Source organism: Gobius niger (genome assembly GCF_951799975.1).
Source record: "Gobius niger genome assembly, chromosome: 19".
In the NCBI taxonomy this organism is placed as follows: Eukaryota; Metazoa; Chordata; class Actinopteri; order Gobiiformes; family Gobiidae; genus Gobius; species Gobius niger.
This window is the reverse complement of record NC_136870.1, coordinates 14,321,685-14,348,195: the sequence shown is the minus strand read 5'-3', so window position 1 is coordinate 14,348,195 and position 26,511 is coordinate 14,321,685. Positions and strand designations below refer to the sequence as shown.

Below are 26,511 nucleotides of genomic sequence, written 5' to 3'. Positions count from 1 at the left end.
GTGGGGAGAGCCGGGCTGCTGCTGCTCGGGGCCACATTGTCACATCCTCTAATTGATAAAGGAGCGCTCTTCACTGACGGGCAGCTTGTATAGGTCCCTCTGGGAGACATTTCCTCATTTCCACGCAGGGGGCGCACAGCCGTTTCACACCTGCCATGTTGGAAGCACTTATATGAACCCCGCGGCGTGTGACCTCTTTGTTTGGGCTGCGGCGGAACTGACAATAGCCTCATTTAAATGCAGCATGGCAAAGAACTGCTTTAAACGCCACGATTTGGAGGCATTAGTGGTGCTAAGAGTATTCAAAACAACTATTAGACTGCAGAGTGTGTTTAATTGGGCCTTAAACCATAAAGAAATAGGAATAAAACAGAAATAACTACAAGTATTGTACATGTTTTTTCTCTTTTTTCCCCACCTCCGTTTGTCATCAATCGAGAAGCTCACAAATCCTCCGAACACTAATTATGCCACATCCCTCCATGTCCTTTTTGTTGCACAGAGAGATGAAAAGGAAACCCAAGTCGAGTCAATTTGGGTGACTCTTGGTTTAATTCATTGCTGTGATGAAACCAGCGGCTCCCATCCTCCTGCTGAACAGGCCCTCTCCCTTTATTTAGCCTCACGAAGCGATTGCTCCAATAAAAGGGGTTTTAGCAGAGCGAGGCTTATGGGGCCTTTTGAAAATGGATCAGAACAAAGCACTGTCTCCACACTTAGCTTTGGGACCTTTACAATTTGTGCAGGGATTATCTTTGAGCCACTCCATATTTTTCTGTTGGAGACTTGACAAATACGTGTATTTTCTGCACAGGACCAGGTGGCTCCTGATGACACATGTAATTGATCTATAAATGTGGATAAAAGGCTGAAAGTGAATGGTATGATTTTTTGTTTATTAGTCAAAGCTGTTAGAGATTTTAGGATTATAAAGCCTCCCTTTTCAGTCGCAAAAATAATATTTCATGTTAGATAAAAGTATGTAGCTTATGGTTAGCACTTTGATAAACTGTTAAATGCAGAAATATAACATAACATTTTGCTCCCATTCAACAGCAGTGTTGGGAGATCAAAGGAAATCAAAGGAATACCTCAAAGTACTGAGCTTTAGCTTCAGATTGCTAAACATTATTAAGAAATAACTTTTAATGGTGACCTGTTTTTTTCCTCCTAAAATGACATAGATATTTAAAACGCCTTATGCCACAGTTCATGCAGGCCTGTCACGATCACAAATTTGAAGTTCGATATACTGAGGCAGGAAAGTATCGCGATAAACGATATTATTGTGTCTAACGATACTTGATACTGTTAACTCTCAGGCACAAAAATTACAGTAAACCTTTGTTCTAAAATTGCATTGTCATATCCTAAAATACCACACAAGCTGCATTAAAGATGAAATATAAAGTATTTAATTTGCTTCAGTTAGAAATCAGTTTTACAAAGAAAAATTTACTAAATGTACAGATGATAAATATCGTTGCCAAGGGAGTTTTTTTTGGAGTTATTGAGAAATATGCTTAGAACAAACATTCCAACAAGTGTAGTCTATATTTTTGTAATAATGCACCGGATTCATACATAAATATAATGCAAAGCAAAGCGAGAGTATTCCAAGTATTCGGAATACAATGCTCTGATTGGACAAAGTACTGGAATACATGACAAAATAAAGTAGTGTTAGATAAGTATTAAATAGTCAACTAATCACACAGTATTCTCACACTGTCGTACAAGACGGCGTTTGACATGTGAGTTTTGCTGAAGACATGGCCTCATTTTATCCAACAGGAGGTGCAGAGTGAAGGCAGCCATTTTGTAGCTGTCATTTGACTCGACATCTGTGTCCCTTTCGACATCTCTGAGTTTGCAGGAGGGGACTTTTAGCTGCAGAAAACGATGTGGAAAACGTGAAAGGAAAATGCTTCCTGGGGGCGCACTATATCCTGGAGTGTGGCAGAAATGGTGTGTGCGCTGAGCCCCTGAGGGAGCCACGGTGTTAATACAGACGCCTGTTTTTCCATTCCCAGCGGTGGCTCCTTGAGATGGAGATGTGTCAGACATTACCCAGGGACTTGTATCTACGCTGCATTGGCGTTTTGAAACTGTAATGCACCGACTACAGCCTGTCCTTGTAACTATGGGCCTGAGGCGGGTTCCATGCTGCAGTATAGCTTTACAAGAAGGTGAGAGGAGGCGGGATAAAACGGGGAATTGGGGACATGCAGGACATTCCCAAAAAGTGTCCAATTCCGAGTCAAAGCCAACTCAGATATAGCCCAAATTATGTGTTGAAATAATTGTATACCATTAGATAATAGATAATAGGTTATTCAATCATTTCAATGACCTGCACAGCCACAGTCAGCAATGGTATAATATAAACAAACTGTTGGTTAGGGCTGCACAATCCATCACTAAATCCTTCCAATTTGCAGGGTGCAAAGTGGCTGCATTTATTTAGACTGTTCAGTATTATTTGCAAATAAGTATCATGTCTGGGGTAATGACTCTAGTATTTTAGAGCTCTACAATTTATTTTGCCTGTGATTCTTATATCCTCATCTCGTCTGAAATGCTAACGGCTCCTGGATGTGTTTCAATTCTGAACCGAACCGAGATAATTTCCCCCGAACCGCGCAGCTCATTAATGCGATGACAAAGCCCACATGCGGACAGCAGATACAAAAGCAGCGCGTCGAGCTGACCACCCTGCTCGGGGGCATCTCCCTCGCCTCAGTGTGAACGCTGCAGCCTGAAATCAAGTGTAAAACTGTCAGCCCGTGTCAGCGTTGTGTTTCCGCTGCCGCCTGATTCGAGCGGACAAGGAGCGCACAGGGGCAGACACGCGCACGGACACCACAGTGACATTTCAGACCAGGGTTTCAGGCCAGGGACACACGGAATAATTGTATTTATGTGAACGGATTAATGCGGCAGTGTAATGAATAACAATGCAGCTTGCCCTCCACAGACCGAGAGCGCGACACTGTAATGCATAAATTGTTGTAAAACCCCTTTCTACATTCCTACAACAAATATTGAATTAAAAAGTAACCAGGATGCAATGGATTGAATGTTGTACCTGCCTATTTCAGGACACGTACAAAAACTAAAGTGAAATGTATCCAGACTTGCTTAAAATACTGCAGAGCCAAGTCAAGTGTGTCAATGCGGTAATCATCAGAGATTAGTTTGGCGAATGAGAAAGCTATTAAGGGAACAATAATCTCTCCCACCTGCTCATTAAAATACACAGCGCCATGCTTTGGGCGATAATCGGATGGAGTTCAAAAAGCCAAAGGAAAGAGAAACATACTGGGTAAATATGCGGTGATATACGGAGTAGCTTAGACCTATCTCATTTTAATATTTTAAGTAAGGCCCAAATAAGCAGCGCCCGATTAATTACGTCGGTGATGATCAAAGCGGTGATGGGACGGGACAGCGTGAAAAAGATGCTGATCAAAACTCAAGCTAAAGCGACCTATTGGAAATTAAATAATTGATCTAAATAAGAACTGACTCCACAATCATAAGCCAGGGACAAGCTCATTCATCACCATTATCACTGTTCGCCCTCGGGAATACTTTTGTCAGAGGAAAAGCTGAGAGAATGCTTATATTGTTACCTGTAAATGATGTCAGCTATCGTCTCTATTGGATTTGAGTTAATTATTTGTGTATTAATTGTATCTACTGATAGTTTGTGTGTTATGTAATAGCATATCCCATACTTGGGCTGTTGCTCATTTCAACATACCTCATATTAAATATTGTAGTAGGTAGCAACATCCATTGATTTATTTTATCTAATACTAATAATAAAAACTACTTTGCCTTTGGGGAATGCTGTACAGCTAAGGAACTGTTTCCCTATTTTGTCGCTATGCTTAAACTTCTATGTTCTTCTCCAACCGTGTTATTAATGAATATTTCTTATGTGTCTGGGACGTTTAGAGTTGTGTACATGTATAAGGCTTTGTCATCTCTGAGACTCTCCTGGTTTGGGACCTGGATTCACACACTCCTCCTGACCTGTTCTTGCACCTAACCTGTTGTTTCCTTTAAGTTTCTTCCTCCCTCATACAATTCTTCCTTTTTCCTAAATGTTTTCAAACCAGCAAACGCTGCAAACTTCACTTCACTTCACAGTCAGGTGTTTGTTTACACTCAAGTCATGTCTGACACTGAGAGAGATTTATTTAAAATACAAGTCAGACTCTGAAGGGTTCGTGGTAAGAATCTAGTATGGACTGAAGTTTGCAGCATGAACAGAGTTATATATGCGTGAACAGCGTATGTTTTAAAAATGAGCCATGGCAAACTAGGACTAAACTGGGTCTGAACGAGGACTTTCTCATTAATAGGAGCAGGTTTAAACCGTTCTGAAGACTTTCTTATTAACCACACAATGTAGCCGTCTGCATTTTAACCAGGGCCAATAGAATAGATGCAGATTGATAAATGCTGCCTATTGTCGTCTAGTTTTGCAAGGGAGGAAATTGCACTTGAGTGTCCTTTAGGGAGCGTGCAGGTGGCAAACTCTGAATAGAAAATGGCTCAGAAGATGTGGAGATGTTCATGTTGTTAATAGCCAGCACTCGCTATCTCTCCCCCCCCCCTTCCCTCCCCTCGCTCGCTCAGACAAATGCGCTCTTCATGCCTCTCTCAGATACACTCAGCATCGCGCGTCGTCGCCACTTTCTTTTCACTCCGCTCCTTTCTCTCCTCCCCACAAAAGGGCAGCCGGAGCGGGCGAGCGAGCGAGAGCCTTTTAATTGAATCACATATGTATTAAGCTGCGGCAGTTTGAATCGGTGCCATTGACTGCGAAAAGGACCGATATTTTACCTTTTTATTGAAGTGGAAGTGAGGCGGCTAGTGGAGAGTGAAACCATTTGCTTTTGACAAGAAAGAGTTTGTTTTTGGTGAAACTTGTGCGATGGGAGGTAACGCGACGGGAGCCGCTTATTAAGAGGAGGACACAAAATACTTCAGGATGCTGCTCGGTAAGAACATTTTTTATTATGATTTGTTTGGTACAATACTTTATTAACCTTAAAAGTATAGTATACAGTCATTGCTACTACCTTGGATTAGTTGTTTGTTGTGGCAGTCCCAAACATTCAGCCAAGAAATTTGACAGTTGTGTCAGGGAGGGCATCCGGTTTAATCTGATTTTTACTGATATGCAATTTAGTGACCTCTTAGAATAAGATGATTCACTTTAGCAATCACAAATGGGGAATGTTCAATCATTGGAGGAATTCTTGCTTCAAGAGGAGTTAAATCCAGTTTCAAGGCTGGTCTCAGGAATGTGAAGGTCACTGGGTTTGAAAGTTGGTAAACTAACTCCCACATCAAGTCAGATTATATATTATCAGTGTTTCCCAACCATAGGGATGAGGACCCCTAGAAGTACATGAGCACTTGTCAGGGCATACTTAGATTTATTTCAGATGGAAAAGAAGGGACAAAATACTATTTGAATAAGACATGTTATTTAAATGATGTTCTGGGATACAGAGATACTGGGACTTTCTAAATATTTGGGAATCACTGACCTAAATAATTGGATTGCAAACTTTGTTTATTGGTTTAAACACTAGTCCAAAGACTTTCTAAATATTTAGGAATCGCCGACGTCAATAATTGGATTGCAAACTTTGTTTATTAGTTTAAACTTTAGTCCAAATAATGGTTGCAGTCAGACTTTCTGTTGCGATCAAGCCACACTCACCAGATAATGTGAATAAAAGGGGAGTATTATACTTTCTACCCTGTAACAATGTTGTTCCCTTATCAAAACCATAGTTGAGTCACTCGCGTGTTTGTGTCATTTCTGAATCAACTATTTGAAGTGCTGCGGACCTTCGTTCATTGTTCCATCTCCCTTAAGCTTCTATGTAACCAGGATACACAGACTCACACTCTGTAGCACCGCTCACCCCTCCTCTGCAGAGCAACGAGAGGAAAAACTCATCCAGCTTTGCCACTGGAAGTACAGTATGGCCAATTGAAACTTTGTTTAGATCAATATAATAGTTTCTAACCTAAAAAAAAAGTACTGTACGTGTTTGAAATGATCAACAAATACCTGAGAAAAGAACAAAACTTCCGCTTTAGTTTTTGCAGGTGGTGAGTGCCTTAATATTGTATCAAGTTCACTTCTGTTTGCCTACACACACAGTAACATACCTTCAGATCGTTGCTCAAGGTCAGAGTCAACCATCTGTTCCTTTCCCCTGAATTTAAATCACAACCTGTTTGTTTTCCTCATTGACCCCCGTTGACGGTGCCAAATGTGGCGTTCAGATCGGTGAACGCGGCCCAATCCCAGATGTGTCAAGTCGTTTGAAAAAGCCACACAGAAACACTGCCCATATCACTGTGCAGATTGTAGGCAATTATGTCCCCGCCTCTCCAGGGAAATATGCTCAGATTAGCTCGCATAATTGGAGCCTGTTAAAGATAAAGGCAGTTTGGGGATTTTCAGTCATTTCTGTGTAGTTTTTTTCAAGCGTTGTTTAACTTTCGTTGTATGGAGGAGAAGTGGCCAAGTTAAACAAGGTCATCGATTTTTATTCTGCAATGTGCAAAGATTTTTAGTTAGATGTGAAATAAGAAGTCATCAGCAAAAAAATACTCAACTTTTCTCCCCCTGCAATAATTATGGATTCACATCACTGTTTGGATAATGAAGTTAGAAGAGTTTTGGACACAAAGGACAGCGCTGTTACATAATATAAAGAATGTATGATTATCGTTCGTTATTGACCCTCAGGGGTTTACGGCTTAATGAAGAGGCCATGGTTAAGTACGTTAAGATAGGAGACCGGGCCAGCACTGAGATCCGTGCTGTTCTATTTTTAATTTTTTTTTAAAGCGACTCCGTAGAACATTTCTATTAGTTAACATAGGACTGGAGAGGTCAAGTTAAATGAGTTACTACATGAACACGAAGCCGATTTTAGGCCGTGCAGAGAAACAGTGCAGTGTTGACTTCTTGGTGCAAATGAACATTGGACATTTTACACAAGTCAATCTACTAAACATCGGATTTTAGCGGCGAATATTTCCCCTCGATCAAGACAACGGAAGTGCCAAGACAAGGCAAAAAGTGGTAAAAATGGGCGGAATAAGGTGAATAGGCAGGTGAATGGTTGCCAAATGTATAAGAAAAAGAGAATTATGTGAGACATATATGCCTTACAATCAGCTGGACACCGGCAATACTACTTTGATCATAATGAAGCATTCGGAGGAGGACCTAAACCTAATGCAGTTGTCCAAGCATAGCAGCAACATTTCTGTGGGAACGAGCTGGTTAAAGGGACTAGATGGAATTTAAAAATGTTAAAATTATGTATTTTCCACCCCTACATGTTCCAGCAATGTCCTCATGTGTAGAATGAGCCCAGGCCTATTCACCACAACTGTCTCTAAATTCCTGCACTGTCACTCAAAAAGTTGTTAATTTGGGTCCTTAATATAAAGACTGCAGTTACGCATATGACCTGAGGTGGCAGTAGTGAGCATAAAATTACCAACTTGCATCTAGTCTCTTTAGCATAGACTCTGCAGTACTCCCTTCAAGTCCCATTACGAGTCAGGTCTGAAAAGAGATGAGCCCGACCACCGTGATAAGATTAGTGGCTGGAGTTTGCTGTGCTTTGTTGTGAAATGTTACACAGTGTGGCTTAAACATGCCGTTTTTTTGTTTTCTGTACATTCTACATGCCGCAGCTTCATGATCATTATCCAAAGTTTTCCTCTTTTAAACCCAGTGATATGACGCCGCAGTTCGAGAGCGATGTCATTTGAATTTCGCTATACAGTCATACCGCGGGTGTCTGCGTTTGAGCCGGAGCTGCTTTCTTCTTTAAACGGCAGATTAGTGAGATCAAAGGGAGCGGGGTTGGAGAGGAGATAACTGGAGCGGTGCCTGGTGGCCATGCTGCAGCTGCCCCGCCCCCTGCACCCCGCGCCCCGTGACACGAGCAGCGTCTGGGGCCTTGGTGACAGAATACGTCTAAATCTCTGCTCGGTTTAACAGGCAGGAGATGAGACAATGTATGGGGCTATAGGATCAAAGCATGTGTCCCCATATATGACATGATTGGCTGTTGCAGAGCAGGGTATAGGTTCCCAAGTGGGGGTCCAGGGTCCAAAAGTAGGTCACAAAAGAGCTGAATATCCACCAGACTCAAGGGATGGATAACGGGCACCAAAGCCATCGCACAGTAATAATTCAAAACAAATTTAACCCGAAATGAGCTCGAAGTCCTAGGCTGTTTTTTTATTTTCAGTATAATATCAGCCACTAAAATGTGTCCTGAAAAAGATTGTAAGTAAACGCTTGGTTAGTGTCGACCTCTTTGTGCATCTTAATGAGTGACACATAAGCAGCGGAGTGAATAACCCGCACCGTAATCAGGACACAGTTACTGGTTTTGGTAATTACGTGTCAAATGGCGCAGAGCACATTTGCGGCACAATTAGAAATCAGATAAAAGGGTAATGGGGTTAAGAAGTGACTCCAGCTTTACTCACTCCTCGCTAGAGAAGAAGAAGTCACTGGCACATGCAGAACGAGCAGGGTCAGAATTATTGTTTTCTATTAAAACTGGATAAACCGGTGCTTTTGACCTTGTGGTTTAAATCACGGCAAGTGACTGGGCTGGATTAGATTGGTTTGAAAACATTTAGATGAGAAAGACTGTGATAAAATGGAATTAATACAAGTAGTACCGTCAATGGAAGAGTGCAAGTCTAAACTAAGACTTTTCATGTGGTTTCTTTAGGCATGTTATATGTGCATGGGCTCTATGTTGTCAACCAGTGAAAGGCGGAGGTCGTTGGTTACTAGCTGTTATGAGCTGTACCAGGACTCCTAACTAATTTCTGACTCTCATAATACCTCCTGCACATCCCAATTGTTCATATGAATTAAAGGGATATTTCAGGATTTTTGACATAGGGCCTCATTTCCTAGTTATCCAGTGTTGTTGATTTCTGTGTAATTTTGACCATTTTGCATTTAAAAGGACTTATATTTGAGCAGCATCAGCTTCGTGGTTGTATAATTAGCTACGCAGCGGGGGAGTGATCTGCTAGAAAATAGTCCCTCAAAATGCGACCATTCATGTGATGCAAGGTCCGTTATATTCCAAAAAATATCGACACAGACATTTATATGGTTAGTCTGGCGTTATAAATGATTTGCCTCAGGTGCACTGTGGAGCGGGTCAGACTGTTTTTAATGCAGGCTAGCTGATACCGTAGAAATGCGCAAGCCCTGCACTAGCCTAGCGCCACAAAACTCTTCAAATATAAGAACTGCATGAATTGCAAAAATGAGAAATCAGCAACACTCTGGATAACTAGGAAATGAGGCCCTATGTCAAAAATCCTGAAATATCTCTTTCATCATTAAACTTTTCGGTGCGTGCACAGCTTTATCAGTCAGTCAAATGCACTTTATGAATGGTGTAGTTGTTGTCCCTGCCTGTTTTGTCTGTGATGTACTACTGTGTGTTTTGTCTTATGTGTTCTATATTTTGTTATCTGTTTTTAGTTTTTACCTCATGGGACTGCGGATGGAAGTTAGCTTTGAGCTTAATCTGGCATATTTACAGCACTAGTTGTCTGTCCCATTCAAATAAATGAATAAATGAAATGAAAAAATAGACTTGTATGACTAACTTCCATACCATGACTTCCAAATGCTGTTCTGTTTCAACTTAATCTAATCTAGAAAACTTTCCTCGCTGCGTGTTTGCTCTCCAGGATTCATGTGACTCAAACTAAGACTCCTTGGGAACTCACAAGGTAGACGCTCTTGAAGCTCGTCTCTTGTTGTTTTCTTTGGAGGCTTTAAAAGACTGACGTTCTTTTATATGGGGGTCATTAATTTTTCCATTGCGGCTCTTATTGACTTCCCACCAGCGTTAACGAGTCATTATCCTAATCGAAGGGTAATGAGAACGCCACAGTATGGCTTTTATTGCACTTCGGATTATCTTTGTGAACAAATTTAATTAGAGCGCTGTATTTGACTTTAACTGCAAACGTTTACAGTTATTTTAGGACGGTGCTTATGTGGGGACTTGGTACAGTATGTTTTAAAATAGATGTTGTGTACTTGTCCTCAGACTCATTTGCGGTCAGTGTATTTGTCTGAGTGTATATATTTGAAATGATATTTGAATTGTAGGCAGATTGGTTATTTAGCTCCCAGGGCTCCCAGTCATCCAGGATTTATTTTTTTCTTCTGTGGCATCTTCTCGCTTTTAAACACAAAAGCTGGATGTAAAACCGATAAAAATATGATTATAATGAAATACTGTATATCTTATCTCCTCTACCTGGCAAAACACTTGCTAATGACTTTGTAAGAGGCTTTATTTTGAAGGACTCCAATCATACCCATCAAAGTGATCTTTCTAATTACCTCACAACTTACCTGCTACATACAAGCACTAATGTTTTTCATTAATAGACTATACACCATCCACAGGCAGCAACACTGTATCACTGATGGTAATTTATCTGTTGTGTTTTAAGACCCCAACCCCCCCTCTCCAAGAGCCCCCGTCAGCTCTCAGACTGACAGCTCCAATCAGAGCGTTGTCAGTGTGAGCCTGATTAGCGTCGCTGCTAATGACGAAGCTTCACACTCAGACTGTGAAGAGCACTGGGGTTACCAAGGTTACCGCGCTTTATAAATGCCGCTGATTATGCGATTAGTTTTATTTAAATACTAAATAGCGCGCCACATCTGATCAGCGTCAAAGCCATAATGTGTGGCGGTCACCCAGTAAGTTTTTTTTTTAATGATGTTTTTACTGGTGAAAAATGTCTTCAGAAAAACATATTTTTTATTTTGAGACTCCACAGCAAGACAAGCGGTGTCAGCATTGAGTGAATGTTCCGCAATGAGGTGTTAAAGCAGAACTAAGTAACTCATGCCCCTAGAGGCCATAAGCACCACTGCAGGTGTCGTAGCATGTTTTTTATTAATTGTCCGTGAGAGTAAATACTACGCTGACAGAAAAGACAAAGGGAGACAGGGATATTGTACATCCAATTACACAATGGAGGTAATTATTTTTCACTCAAACTTGGTTGTAAATACTGTTTAAGTGGCGCTAGCCCGCAGTAAGCTTTGCCCGTTAGCCTGTTAGCTTCTTCTTCCCATTAGTGTGTATTGGGTCTCCGGGTCGGAGCGTTTTCTGGCAAGAGACACCGGGGGGAGATGAAAGACCCCTCCAATCGTCCCATCAACACTTGTATTACCCCCACATGGACTAAGAAAATGATATATTAAGATAAAAAAAAGTTACTAAGTTCTGCTTTAAAGATAGGGGATACTAATTTTTGCAGTTATTGCCAAAATTGATAGTAGAATTTTGCTAAGGTATACTTTGTTGGGAAATTTGTCTCTCTGCATTTGACCCATCCTTCAATGCCACTCATGGTCAGAATCACCTATTGTGCATGTTTGTGGTTGATGGGGGAAACTGGAGCACCTGGAGCAAACCCGTCCAGACACGGGGAGAGAAACAGAGAAAGGCCCACACGGTCCGGGAATCAAAATCATGCCGCCGCCACGTTAGAGTGTTAAAGCTTTTGATCTCTATCTAGGTTTGTCCCCTTTACAAAGTGAATGAATTGGCAGTCTTATAAAATGGCTGTAACTTTTTGTCCTTCCATGTTTTAACTGGGCTTTACTCTCATGATGAACGTATAGGCTTAGTGATTTTACATTACAACGCAACCTTTTTACTGCTATTGTATTGACTGGTCTTGTACTTCATGATTTCTGTATAATAGCAATCGATTACCCATTAGTTTTTAGTTGTGGCCTGTATTGTCTTTATTGGCAATATGCAATAAATGGTGAAAGTAAAGGTAAAGTTAAAGACCCTGTTGTGTCCATAGTGTGATCTTTGACGTCATGATCTTTGCTGTCAGCTGAAAATCTGTATCTGTGCTGTGAGGCATATTTTAATTCATAGCACATTTTATTGCAGTGTTTTAATTGACTTCCTAACTCTAAAAGACGTAAAATCGTAAATCCTGATGCCTTCTGCTGCTTATGGGCCGTGATTATTTTGCCCACGTCTAATTCCTGTTGTTTACTGAAACTGCAAGGTCAAGTGTATTCGCTAAGCCCTTGAGTGGTCCTTGAGAATGTCATTATGAGAAAGATTTTCACCGCATATGTAGTGCATGCCGCTAACGGGAAATATTTTTAGAGTTTTGAGTGGGGGTTAATCTCCGTTAAAGGGTCGTGAAATCTCGAAGTGGCTCCATTATACTTCAGCTTATGGCTTATTTTGATAGGAACAGATGAACGCCTGCACTTACATTGGGTCAGCAGAATGCATTCACAGTGGTATTTGCAGAAATGCTGACATGAGTGAAAGCCCAGTGCCTACAAATCTGGGGACATGGCTTGGAAATCAAAATGCAACAAAAAGAAAAAAAAAGTGCTGAAATGAGCATTTGTAGAGACAAGGTAATAAATAACTGCAAATTGAAGTGTTATCAACAGGAATAACTAAAACACACTGACAGTTTTAATTGAGGTGTGAGGGAATGGCTGCTTTGCAAATGGACCAAGGACAAATGATTATTTTTTGTGGCTCCGCAACCAAACAACAGTTGATGATTCGTTTCTTTTTAATGTGAGTACAATTTGAGATACAATGCTGGTCTCCCTCGGGCGCTCGTATATATAAATATATAACCTGAACCCAGCACATTTTCTCCAGTTTGGCTTTACCCAAATCTAAAAGCTTCTGGAAAAAAAGGGAATTAAAAAGCAACAAAACAGTGACAAAAAAGTGAAAAAAAAGCAACCACAGAAAAACTGAAGTGACATAAAAGCGATGGGAAAGGGATGAAAAGATGTGACAAAAAAATGACAAAAATGTGACAAAAATATGACAAAAAAATGACAAAAATGTGACAAAAATATGATGAACAAATGACAAAAATATGACATAAAAGTTACAAAAATATGATCAAAAAATGACATAAAAGTGACAAAAATATGATGAAAAAATTACAAAAATATGACATAAAAGTGACAAAAATATGATGAAAAAATGACATAAATCTGACAAAAATGTGACAAAAATATGATGAAAAAATGACAAAAATATGACATAAAAGTGACAAAAATATGATGAAAAAATGACAAAAATATGACATAAAAGTGACAAAAATATGTTGAAAAATGACAAAAATGTGACAAAAATATGATGAAAAAATGACAAAAAATGTGACAACACTGGCCTATGGCTGTAAACCTTTAGATTTGGGTAAAGCTTTAGCCAACGTTACAGTCTTTTGGGGTAAATGAATTAACGTCGATATTGGGCATTTCTCACGGACTTATATTACTGCCAGTAAACTTATGAGAGCAGAAAAGTTTACCAAAAACAAATGAGGTGGGGAAGTCGAGTTCTTTTCTCGACTTGTGCAGTTTTTCAACTCCGAGAAACCACATGAAGTCTTTGGTGACTCAATAAAGAGGACAATACCCTTTATTTGACTGTCATCAAAGTCATACTATGTGGGCACTATTGTTTCCATTTTCCACGGTTGGTCAAGTGTCTAAGCGTGCTCCGAACTACATGTCTACATTAATATACATCACCTTCTGTTCAATTGTTCTCTAAAAATCTGTTGTCATTTCGCACAGTTGCTTTGTCGCTCACCAAACTATACCAAAAGTAAGCGAAAAATCTTATAACATCTTAAAAAGTAATTTGGCTACAGCCCAGAGAAGCGCAGCCAGATTGAAAAGCTGCTAATTACAAAGTTCATGAGGCGGATAACGCTGCCTGCCATCCGTCTTTATTTATCTACAAAATGAGCGCCGTACATCTGCAACTTTGACTAAATTCGTGCTTATCTCAATGCAGGCAGATGGAGGCAGTTGGTTCTAAGTGTGCTCGACAGTGACATCCTAAACACTATACGAGGGCCTGGGTAAGAGAAGCACCAAACACAAGAGCGGCACAGCTGGGGAGTGTTGATAGTGCATTGACTTATTTCCCTCCAGATCAGCGATATCTCTTTGTCTGTGCGTCCTTTTGGGCCTTATCCTCATGGCGAGCCCTGCAGAGAGTTTACATAAAGGTGATTCACAGTCAGAGAGTGTGATAATCTCTTACTATAAAATGCAAATGAAAAGAGTCTCTGATTGAATTTGTCCGACCAATATTGAAAGCTGTGCGGTGGCCAGGGGCGGGGGTTTCGTTTTTACCATGGTTCTGGAAGTTTTCCTTCGACCGTTGGACACTATTGCTCCGTTCACCTTGAACCGGCGCTGTGGAAATGGTTGGGGCCCCGCAGTGAAAATGGCCCTCGGTGCTGCTCCAGTTAAAAGTAGGGCAGTTTTCTGTGGGGAGCCTGATTGGGGGCTGTACGGTGGCCTGCAGGTACAAACTATCATAAAGCCACAGCTGCTCCTCCGGGAGTCCACACACACACACACACACACACACACACTGACAGTCGACGGGAGACTTGTGCTCCGCCCCACGTCCATTAAATGTGTTTCGTCACGTGGAGAAGATGATTTATTTGACGACAGCGTGGAGCGTAGGTTAAATAATGGGTTGCGACGTATTTTTCCTGTATGTTTCTGACTTTTTTTTTTGCAATTGTGTCAGTTTCAGTTTACAAACGAGTCAAATGCGGAGGACACATTGTCCTGTGTCTATACCTCAGCCAGCAGTGCCCCTCAGCGTAAAACAACCCCTGACAATTCCCTCACCGTTCCTCCTTTTCTGCCCTTCCTCTGCTCCGTCTCCTCGTTTCCAACCATGAAAGACACCATTTCCCCCTCTGCGATTGCTCCGATGTTGAGTCACAGAGTCTAATCTCAGAAATAATGGAGATTAAGCTTTCCCCTTCTTCCAAGGTGCTGTAATTTCTCCCGCTCATAATCTTTCTCCCGGTTCAGTGCGGAAAGGCGGTGCGCTGCTGCCCCGCACTCGAAACCCGGGCTTTGTGCAGGACGACGGGTGGATGGAGATTAGTGAGCTGTCAGCGCTCCTGGGATAACATTCGGGACTGTGATGAAGTGGTGGGAATCAGCAGTTCATCTGTGCCGGCCTTTTGTGTTTGTCGAGCGAAACCTCCAGTGCATTGTTGAATATTTGGATTTAATGAACAAAATATGGTCAAAGGTGGTGATCAATTTGAAATTACTATTTGTAATTTGATAGATTTTCTGTAGATTTAAAGCCATTTCTATGTTGCAGTGGTTCTCAGCTGAGGCACCCACCATCATGCGAAGTCAACCTCTCAACCCCCGCCTTAACTGAGCACATTGTCTGCAGTTCTGCTTTACCCAAATCTAAAAAAAAGAATCAAAAGAGCGACAAAAAACGCAACAGAAACACAACAAAAAATGACAAAAACTGAACAAAAAAGTGACAACGGAAACAAAAGACTTAGGGCTCTATTTAGACCAAACGCTGACATTCAAAAAGCATATTAAAAAGGTAACCCACACAATTAAATATGACATTTCCTCTCTAAAACATATGAGGAACAGCCTGACAGTCGAGGCGGCTTTCACTTATTTCAACGCCATGATGATTCCTCACTTTACTTACTGTTTATCTCGCTGGTTGCAGACAAAGGAGATCACGCTCAAACCACTAAGATCTGTGTATAATCAGGCTTTATCATCATTACAATATCCAAAGTACAAACTGCTCAGTTTTGACCATCTAATTTTATACAATAATCTAAGAACTACATTCAAAATGCCTAATAATACAGCTCCACCGCCACTGAAGAACTTTGTCAGCCTTTGTTCTGAGCAAAATACCAGAGCCTCTCGGTCCACTGCAAATAAAAACTGTGTAATCCCAAAACGATCCTTGGCCTTTGTGTGTGCCTTCTCATTTCACTCCATTAAACAGTGGAATGATCTTCCAGACAGTCTGAAATTGTCTGTATATTTTAATAGTTTTACTCGAAATTTAAAAAAGTACATTTTTGATCAGTCGTGTCAGCACTGATGAATGTATTGTACATTTTAGGGATTGTTTAGTTTTTTGTATACACTTAAAGAAAATTTGTATTAAATGCCCTGCGATTTTATTGTGATTTTATTGTAGATTTGATTTATAAATTGTAATGTTTTGTGTACTCACCTCTCCAGGGACTGAATATAAAAAATAGCTACTTCGCTACATCTGGTCAAAATCATCTCTCCTTTTGTAAAGACTAATGGTTTTGTACATTGTCCCTGTTTCAATAAACAATAGACTAACAAAATCGCAACAAAAATGTGACAAAAAAACACAGAAAATACAACATACAAAAAATCTTAGCTTTCAAATGAGGTGTTACACTGGCCTATAGGCTGTTAACTCCGGTCGAAAGGCTTTTAGATTTGGATAAAGCTGAACTGGGGGTTAAGAGGTTAACAAGCCACGACCCAAAACAGGATTGAATTTGTAATACAGAAAGTAAAATACAGAATTTTCCCACAAATTAATGTTGAATCAGTTCCTCTTATGGCTACTATTTTAACTCTTATTATAGATGATTTATGTAAGTCAGTGTTTCACCTTCTGGACATTATAGTATTCACCATATTGTCTCAGCTGACGGATACTTAGCTACAGAGTGTCAAGTGCAGCTAATTAATCGTCTTGTGTGGGAGATTAATACGATCAGTTTCAGATTTGTGTGGGAAAGCAGCCGTAGCCTTTAGGAGTTTCACGAAAGGCTGATGAGTTTGTAACGGCCCGGTGGAGGGAGAAATGTGCAACTTTCTCCATTTGCCGCAACACAATCCCTGACTATTTATTGGCATCAGATTTACACGCCAAACTGTAGCGAAGCCTTCATAATGTGATTAATGAGAACCAGGCCTGATGTTGTGTGACAGTGATCGGTGATGAGAATTAGGATTAAATGAACACTCATAATCTGCTTTAATCCCTCCGCTCTGTAAAATCTAATCTTATGTTTGCATAGACGAGCCGACAGCCGATCACTCACTCACAGACTGTACGAAACATGGCGGGATTTGGGAGCGTTGAACCAGATCTTTATATTGGCAAAGATTAGATTAGTTTTATACAACGCTGGAGGCTGCTTTCACCAATGACAGTGTCATTTGATAAACGCCGAGGTGATTTTGTGGTGAAAGGAACAAACCCACCATCTTGGACATCTTGTGACTTTTGAAATTGGAAATCACAGCTTCAAAATCCAGACTCTCCGCCTAATTCTTTCCCCGTGACAAAAGCATCATTAAAATGTAACAACTCTCGATTCCACTGCTGTTAAAGACAAGCACACAAGCGACTGTCCACTTGACTTCATCAGCGGTGCTATTTTTGGTTCGGGGAGCGCTCAGGGCTTTACAAAGTGAAACAGGTCTTGTGCATTAAAACGCGAGTGCATCTTTATTTACCGCGGGTCCGGGGAAAGGTCAGCGCAGGCGTCGGAAAAACATGCGCGGCAACTCAGATATGGGCCAGGAATCAAAAGGTCACCTGGAAGGAGATTCAAGAACTGTATTTTCGTTCGCGGATTAAAATGTTGGTCTTTTGTTATCGCTCCCACTTCTAGGTGCGCTGACCCAGAGCCAGATCCACCCGCTGCTGGGCTCCCTGCCTCTGCCGGGACGCCCCCTTCAGCCCCAAACACAACTGGAGCACTTCCTGCCACTCAGGGTCAATGGCTCCTCACCGCTCAGCCTCTTCCCCAACTTCAACACGGTAATATTTACATTTGCTTCACACAGTGTCCATGGGTCTCAAGTGATGGAAAAATGATTTGTGAATGGGGGGAAGTCCTCAAAATGGCTCCCATAACATGGATAGTTACTCACATTATAGACTCTAGTGCAGGAGGATGTCACTCACAGATCTTAAAGCCTGTGCATGTTTTTTTTTTTTTCATAATCCACAAAATAGGAAGTGTTAGTAATGATCTAAACTCATTCCTGCATTTGTAACATTTGTTCCTCGCATGGGTTCCTTTCTGTGGGACTTTACAGTCACGGCAATGCAACAGCAACTATCCTGCCAGTTCACGAGTGATAGAAATGCTTAAGACTGAAATACACAGTGGCATGTTTTCATCAATGTCTGCTTTTACAATATACCCAGAACTAATTTGATTCCACGACTAGAAGAGAAAAAAAGCTGCCCTGTCGCCCCTAATATCAATCTTATTTTAACTCGGCGTCATTACTTAACACCTCTTAATGAGACGTGGCACTCAGTCAGACGGGGCTAAAAGCGTCACTCATGTGCGGGGACCAGATTCCTGTCTGGGCCCTAAAGCTCACGTTCGTCTGCACAAACCGAGGATGATTACACTTGGTATCTATTTACATATTTGCTTCTATCTTATGAATCTAATCCTTACACGAGTTAAAGTATTGCCTGTTGTGGGTTACTCATGCGGCTGAAGCGTCCGGTGATTTCTGCGTATTCTTACTGTCATCAGAGAAGTTGTTAGTGGCTTTCTTCTGCAGTTCTTTTTTTGGTCAGCATAATGCTCTTTGATCTCCTCTTCTGCGCAATGAATTGAACAAACAACATTGCTCAGTTTGTTTCGTCTTTAGGATGAACTCATTTCTGTCTTAACTCGTTGACTGGTTTGAAATATGCCGGGTTTCTATGTTTCCGAAAGATTCTCTGACGTTTTTGAAATTTCCCATCGACATAAGGCTTTGGCTTTGTGGCCCGTCTGTCCTGTTCTTTAGAGCCAGGGATTGAGAAGGCTCTCTGGATATGTTTCCCTTCCTTCGCCTTTCCTTCTGCTTTTATGGACACGTGTTTATATCTGATTACCCCTAGCTTGTGTTGAAGATTTGAATTAAGCAACTATTGGTCCTGCGATAACCTTGTCGTCTAAAAAGGCCAGTTGTTTCTCCGTCTCCCCCCCCACAGCTCAATCTAATGGTAGGGTCCACCGCGTTCATGTGCTCTGTGAAAGGCTCCACTTCCTGTTCTTTGATTTTAACCCATGTGTCGTCCACATATCTGAACCAGTGGCTGGGCTTTGTACCTGGGAAAGAAGCAAGAGCCTGTTTCCCCATTTCTTCCAAGTACAAGTTAAAGGTAGGGGGTGTCAAATTTCATAAACAGATACTACATGTTCGAATTATTCACAGTCACAAAAACATTGTACTTCATGTGAATGTTTTTGGAAAAAAGAAAAAAAAAGAGCATTAAAAAACAATGAAAGACTCCCAGCACCTGACCCAAGTCTTAATCAGGAGTTCATACAGGCCTCCAGTTGAAGCTCAGTGACTGAATTCTGAAGGTTCTTAGCTTTCAAATGAGGAGTGACATGTGACCAGCTGTTTTCAAACAACTAACACTAACACTCACATCCCACACATTTAAAGACTTGAACGATCTGATGCTTCTAGATGTGATCTTTTCTTTGCGTACTTGATTGATTGATTGGTTTTGTTTTTCAGATGGACCCAGTGCAGAAGGCGGTTATCAACCACACCTTCGGCTCTGCTCCACCCAAAAAGAAGCCCATCATCTCCTGCAACATCTGCCATCTGAGGTTCAACTCCACTGTGAGTCACCCTGTACCTGCTCTGCACATAAACATGGGCAAAATGAAGCAGTTCTTACCCTGAACATGAATACAAAACAGCACATTTCCCTCTTATCGCCCTCTTCGAATTCACTGAGCGGCCGTTCCTATAGAGTTTATTTATTTGCATTTATATTGTTATGAGGAAACACGTGGAATAAAAATGTGGATGCAGTGGGACGGCTGTAACATTTTCCAGTGTGATTCTGGGCTGTTGAATGATCTTCACTTATGTTTTAGGAGTATGCGGATAGCTAAAGTTTCTCTTCCTCCCTCTGTGCTTCGTGCAGCTGACTTGAGAGTGCCAAGAGAAGGATGCCAGGCAGGTACCAAGTCCCAGCAGGGGGCAGCACTGATCCACTATGAACCGAATTAAAGAAATAGTTGTGACTGTCCAAAGTCTGTTTGGATCTAAACTCTGAGCATGTGTCATGTGACGGGCTTCACCTCATGGGGTTTCAATTAAACAGGAACATGATGAAGAAGTCGCAGAGTAAAAATGTAGCTGAATCACAACAGCAGCACGAGGATAAAACATGTTAATCTGCTAATCTACGGGTTTTTCTACTGGATTAGTCTATGATTCATCATATGCCTGAAACAGAAAAGAATAATTACCATGTTGTTTTTGAATGACTATTGTTGTTGCTACTTTTATTTACCTTGGTAGCTCTAACTTATTGTTACCATGCTGCTATTAGTATTTTGCAGGTTTAAAAACAATTCACCTGGATTTACAGATGCCACTGTTTCGCTCTCTATCCTGCTGTAAAGCACACGTTCCCAGTTGGTTTTGCTTCAAACTTTCTTACACTCTGTGACTCAAATAAAAATATGATAATATATGAAAGTATGAACTTGAAATAAACATATTTTGCCGGTGTAGTTTGTTAGAGAACAGAGTAATTTATGTTATACAATTATTCATCAAAAGGCTGACTTATCAGTCATTATTGGCCTAAGACCCACTGTAAATGATCCTGCGAACCACTTTTGGGTCCTAACCCACTGGTTGAGAACCAAAGCTGTGAATTAAAGTGCCGTCATTAAACTTACCAATTATGTTTCTAACTATTTCTGTCCATATTCTGTGGGGAGTCCACTCTCTAATGAACAGCACAGTGACTTCACTATGATCCGTACGGATGGAGCATGTTAAGGACCGCAAAGTAGATTCTGAAATAAATATGTCATATTAAAATGCCTATAAGTCCTGAGGATTACTGTCCCGGGATGTATAGTACAGCTGTAGAGTTCTATTCGCTCTACATGCCAGACATGTAAACCATGGTATCTATAGGTCTTAAGCGGTGAACAACAATTCAATACTTTTTTTTCCCTTCTGAATGGTCTAAAGTCCTCACAATGACGTCCATAACTGGATAATTTATAGTTGCTGAGTTGGTGAATAGTGATAGTGCAGTGAAACCCTGACACTATGACACTAATGCTTGGTTTAAGCACAAACGATCTGGAGGAGTTGAGCTATTCCTTTAATGCAGCTGAACTCACTGAGCTGCATGAGAGATTCAGGCCTGGAGGAGCTGCGTGACTTTGTGAGGACAGTGCTGTTTGTGTATGCAGACCTCAGTGGTGTTCGAATGCACAAAGACGCTTGAATCAAGGTCGGCGCGGGCTAAACAGCTCTGACAGCTCTTGTATTTCCTCCGTCCTGTACATTGATTTCACTTTAATACAGTGGAACATCACATACTACGCTGATAGTATGGGCCGCTGCGGATGGGGCCGACTCAGAAGTGATTCACGCTGAATGCTTAGTGTGCACTGACATTCAACGTGGCCAAAGGCGCTGCGCACCCTTTAGCCCCCCGTTCCCCGGCACACGCACTTTGACATGTGACCTCCGTGACGCCGACCTTTTCCACTGCAGCACACAGTTGTCACCTCTACACTTTTGAGTTTGAATATGCAAATGCTGTGTACGGAAAGATGATAATTTGAGCAACGGCAAATTATCCAATGGTTGTGTGTGAAGACGGCCTTGAATTGTATCAGTTTTATTCACGGTTTCATTCTTTTTTTGTGCAACGATGTGGCTTTAATTATCCGGTTTGGTGTGTAAAGTGCTTTTGTGTTTGCAGTTAGATGTTTGCATAGAGCCACCTGTCTTTATGTTCGATTAGGATTGCTGTAGGGCTGATCACAATCAAATCAAAATTGTAATTTGAATGGATGGAAATTGGCAAAGAACAAAGACTGCAATTATTATTATGTATAAAATCAGCAAACCCTCTAGAAAGGTCTTCTGAAATGCATGTGATTCTTGTATTAGTTTAGCAGTTCATGCTTATATCTCTCTTAAATATCAATGCTCTTAGACATATTTTTTTAAATCTCTTATCGAATAATCTTTCTTTTCTTCTTAAAAGCCATGCAGAGCCGCTTTAGACTCCCAGATTTGCATGCGAGTCTTGTTCTCCTGTTGCCGCTCAGAGTAAATCGCTGAGACTGTGCGTCCACACACAGCGGCCATTCAGTGTCAGGACGAATCAGTGCAGAGGGGCCACGGCGCCCCGAGAGCCGCTCAGACCAAGCCACGGCTCTAATGACTTCTGAAGCTCTCTGGTGCAAACCATCAGTGATCCAAACCATGACGCCAATGTCCATGCCAATCCGATGTTGGGGGAAATATCCCCATATTCAGGAAGTGACAAGTGAAGAGTTAAAGAAAACAAGGGATGTCTTAAAGCAGTACTAAGTAACTTGTTTACCTTGATAAATCCTTTCCGTAGTCCCTCTGGGGGTAATACAAGTGTTAATGGGATGATTGGGGGTCTTTCATCTGCCCATGGTGTCTCTGGCCAGAAAATCATGCTTACAACTTCCCTGCACCGGGTCGAAGTCACCAATACACACTAGTAGAATCACAAAGAAGAAGCTAACAGGCTAGCGGGCAAAGCTAACTGCGTTATTTACAGTATTTACAGGCAAGTTTGAGTGAATAAAATGATCTCCATTGTATAATTGCATGTACAATATCCCTCTCTCCCTTTGTCTTTTCTGTCAGCGTAGTATTTACTCTCACGGACAATTAATGAGTAAAAAACGCAACATGCTACGACACGACACCACGCTTATGGCCTCTAGGAGAATGAGTTACTTAGTACTGCTTTAAGTGAGATTCGGTTCATTAAAGGCACACTGCGCAACATTTTGAATTCTACTTTGGCAGCAATTTGCAGTTTGGATGAGGACCTATTTAAATCTCATATGTAGCTGCCTTTACTCAACACATACCCTGTATGTATGAGCTACGGCAGCCCTTTCATTTCTTTTCCTTTACCTAAAACTGCCCCTCCAATAAGTCATTTTCAAGGAGTATAACTAAACAGAAACACTAAAACGAGTGACCAAATAACGTTTTTATTTTTGTAATAAAGTTTAGGTTATTGCATGATTTATAAATTGTATTTGTTTGACCATTTGCAAACTGCGGATGGCCCATTTCCCTTGGTAAGTTGCTAAAATCTAATTTGAAACTTAGATCAACAAAATAATTAGCTTTAGATTCTCTATGAAATCCAATCTTCTTCTCAGTTTCACTCAAAATGTCACATAGCGCCCTCCCTTGTAGTAGATTGCTCTGATTTCAGTCTCTGTTATCATTGTCAGCGTTTCTTATTATTCTTGTGTTACACTTTTCCCGCTTGGCTTGTTTCATTGTAGACCCAGGCCGAGGCTCACTACAAGGGCCACAAACACGCCCGCAAACTCAAGGCCCTGGAGACGCAGAGGAACCGGCAGAAAAACTCCACTGTGTCTTCACCCAAAGAGCGAGAGAAAGAGCGAGAGAAAGAGAAAGAGCGCGAACCGTCGGACTCCTCCAGCGCCACCGACTCCACAGGTGCACTTCTCCTCCACTCATGCTCGCAGTAAAAGGCTGCTAGTTGCCACTCAGCTGGATAATTACCAACTATTACCTGTCCTGCCATCAGCGCCTCTGTCACATACGCAATTAAATCTCATCAAGACCAGACGTTCGGGAAGATGAGCAGTTTCCAACAACCTAAATACGGTCTCTGGGGAAAGATGCAGAGGGCACATTTTAATGGGTTTGAATTAGTGCGTTCAGTAAGAAACTAAGCTGTGCTTGATTTAATGTGGAAGCAACAACCAACTCAAAATCTTAAACATTTGTAATGCGCTGTTTTAGAGGCTTTGGAGCTTCAGGAACACTGTAGAGGTACATTTGGCCTGCTGTGTGTTTGAGCAGCACCTGAGTCTGATATTTTCACCCCTTTACAAGATGAACAACTCAAACATGCTGCATAAGGGCTGTAGCGCCACCAACAGTCTGGAAAGAAAAGTACATTTTTTGCTAGCACTTTATTTTGCAGTACCCTTGATACATTGTACCTAACTGCATTTAGTACAATGTAATGTGCTCAATATGTAATAACTTATGGGTTAGCTACACAATGGAATAATATGTATTAGTACTTTGTAGGTACATAATGTAATACGACATAACTCTAACCCTAACCTTAAGCCCTAACCCTAAGGGTCTCGTGTCCTGCTACATTATGTACCTACAAAATACTAAGACATATTATTCCATTGTGTATTTAACCCACAAGTACAAGTTATTACAGATTGTTACAGAGCGCATTACATTGTACTAAATGTAGTTAGGTTCAATGTATCAAGGGTAGTGTAAAATAAAGTGATACCCATGTTTTTATATAGTATACAATTACTCAATTTACTCAGTACTCAATTAAACCTCTTAAACCCCACCTGAACTGACCACATCAAAATAGCGACAAAAATTAAACGAAATGAAGCTGAAAATGCAACAAAAAAGCGATGAGAAAGTGAGTAAAATGTGATGATAAAGTGACAAAGATGTGTGACAAAAACGCAACAAAACAGCAACAAAAAAGTGATGAAAGACAGACAAAAGACCAACAAAAAAATCTATGAAAATGTGGCAAAATGTGACGAAAACCCAACAAGAAAGCAATGGGAAAAGTAGTGATGACAACATGGCAACAACGCGAGGAAAAAGCTCAGTTTAGTTGAGTTTTGTAGTTTTCAAATGAGGCGTTACCCTGACCTATAGGTGGTGGTAACTTTATGGATTTGGGTAAAGCCGAACTGAAGAAAGTCTTGGTTAAGGCAGGAGTTAAGAGGATTAATAAAGTATCTACAATCAAATATCAATCGTTGACATCTTCCTTTCCTTTATGTACATACATAGATACAGTTTATCTGTGTTAAATATTATACATTATGCCATTGTCTTGCAAATGTACAGTATACTATTATGTTGCTAAATTATTAAAAAATGTTCTTTCAAACATCTGCCATAAAACCAAAGGCCTCTCTCTTCTTCCTTGTCATTCGCCGCAGATTTCAGCATCTGTCTTTCCCACATGCTTTTCATCATTGATTGTGTAGCTGCCATTTTCCCTCAGCACCTATCAATTTCCCTGTAAACTCATAATGATAAGCTCGTTACACGCCGCCGTTGCCATGGTTGTTGATTGATGGTGACAGAGAGAGAGAGGCCCGTCCGACGGAGCCGATAAACGGGACGGAGAGGGGAGTGGGAGCGAGGGATGCAGAAAGACGGCAAAATGAAAGAGAAGAAGACAGACGAAAAGATGAGGATAATAGGAAGTGTAATGACGTAGATTGATGCTTCAAATAAATACAGCGAGAAGTGGCAGGAAAACAGATGAGGCATGTGCAGGCTCATAATGTGTTGAATGTGTTGTGTGCACACTGGCTTCAACATTGACATATTGACCACAGTTATCGGACACTGACTCCTCCTTAGCCTTTAATGAAATGTGAAACCTTGCTTGACAGGTTGTGACAGATTTTTCCTTAAACCACATCACCGCTTTCGTAACCACAACATTTTACAGCCAAGACTAAAGTGTGGGTCAATTAAATAATCCATTATTTGCTTGGGAGTCTTTTTATAGAGATATATTGGATGTTGTTGGCTCATTTCCTCCCATATTAGACTGATCATTTATGTTTCTCTTATGTGAACAATGCTGGTTCCAGAAGTAATCTGTATTTAAACCAGTCTCTTATTATCCCTGTATATGTATTTTCAGGTCAGAGCAGCTCTTGTGAACCCTCCCAGCCGGACTCAGACCCCGGGACAGGCAGCTCTGTGTTACCTGCTCCCGCCCCCCAGGCCCCCTCCTGTTCAGACTCTCCTGAGCACTCCCCCCAGGTTTCCCCAGACCCACCGCTCTCTGATCTGGCCCTGGACAGTCCATCCGAGGAGGGGTGCAGCTCGGACCCCAGCGCGTCCTCGGACTCCCAGGGCAGCCCGATGGAAGAGACTGAAACAGCAGCGAAGATGGAGGAGGGGAAAGAGGCCAAGAGCAGCAAGAAAAATCTGCACTGTCCCACCTGCAAAGTGACAGTCAACTCCAGCTCGCAGCTAGAGGCGCACTGCAGCGGTATGGTCCTGAGCCGTGTACTTAAATCATGAATAAATTGAATTGCAAATTTAGATTTCACTTTCTTGTTTGCTCAAGGTGTTTTGTACGGGTGTAATAAATGGAAAGAAACATTTTGGAAGAAAACTGGGATTTATTAAATGCCAAAGCACCAGCAGCTCCTGGACAATTTGAGGGAAGGATTTTTCAAACAAGTGTGACTTTTCAATTGGAATTTCTGAAAGGGACAACTGTCCTTTTTGATTAGCATATAAACACAATATACATATTAGTATTTGGTTAAATCAAATCAATTAGTATAATAGTTTAATATATTATACTACTGTTTTTATGTATTATAAAAAACAGGGCAGCTGCATGGTCAAACTGCACCAAAAAATGCACAAATTGGTTAATGAAGTTTAGAGGTAATAGTGAAATGGACTTGAATTGATTACATTTTGTC

The 26,511-nt window shown here is 41.1% G+C and overlaps 1 protein-coding gene across 3 annotated transcripts in view; it reads left to right on the top strand.

The window, feature by feature from the left end:
- LOC306978706 (zinc finger protein 385D-like) overlaps positions 1–26,511 on the top strand; it is a 53,655-nt gene that overhangs the window by 24,236 nt on the left and 2,908 nt on the right. The window contains exons 1-6 of one of the 3 annotated variants that reach the window (XM_079577369.1): positions 4,689–5,015; positions 17,626–17,774; positions 19,059–19,127; positions 19,493–19,600; positions 23,308–23,485; positions 25,713–26,066. In XM_079577369.1, the coding sequence (XP_079433495.1) occupies positions 5,006–5,015; positions 17,626–17,774; positions 19,059–19,127; positions 19,493–19,600; positions 23,308–23,485; positions 25,713–26,066 (868 nt within the window). In that variant the 5' untranslated portion in view covers positions 4,689–5,005. Of the gene's footprint in view, positions 1–4,688; positions 5,016–17,625; positions 17,775–19,058; positions 19,128–19,492; positions 19,601–23,307; positions 23,486–25,712; positions 26,067–26,511 lie in introns of those variants that run through there. The other 2 variants (XM_079577367.1, XM_079577368.1) reach the window with 2 other exon arrangements.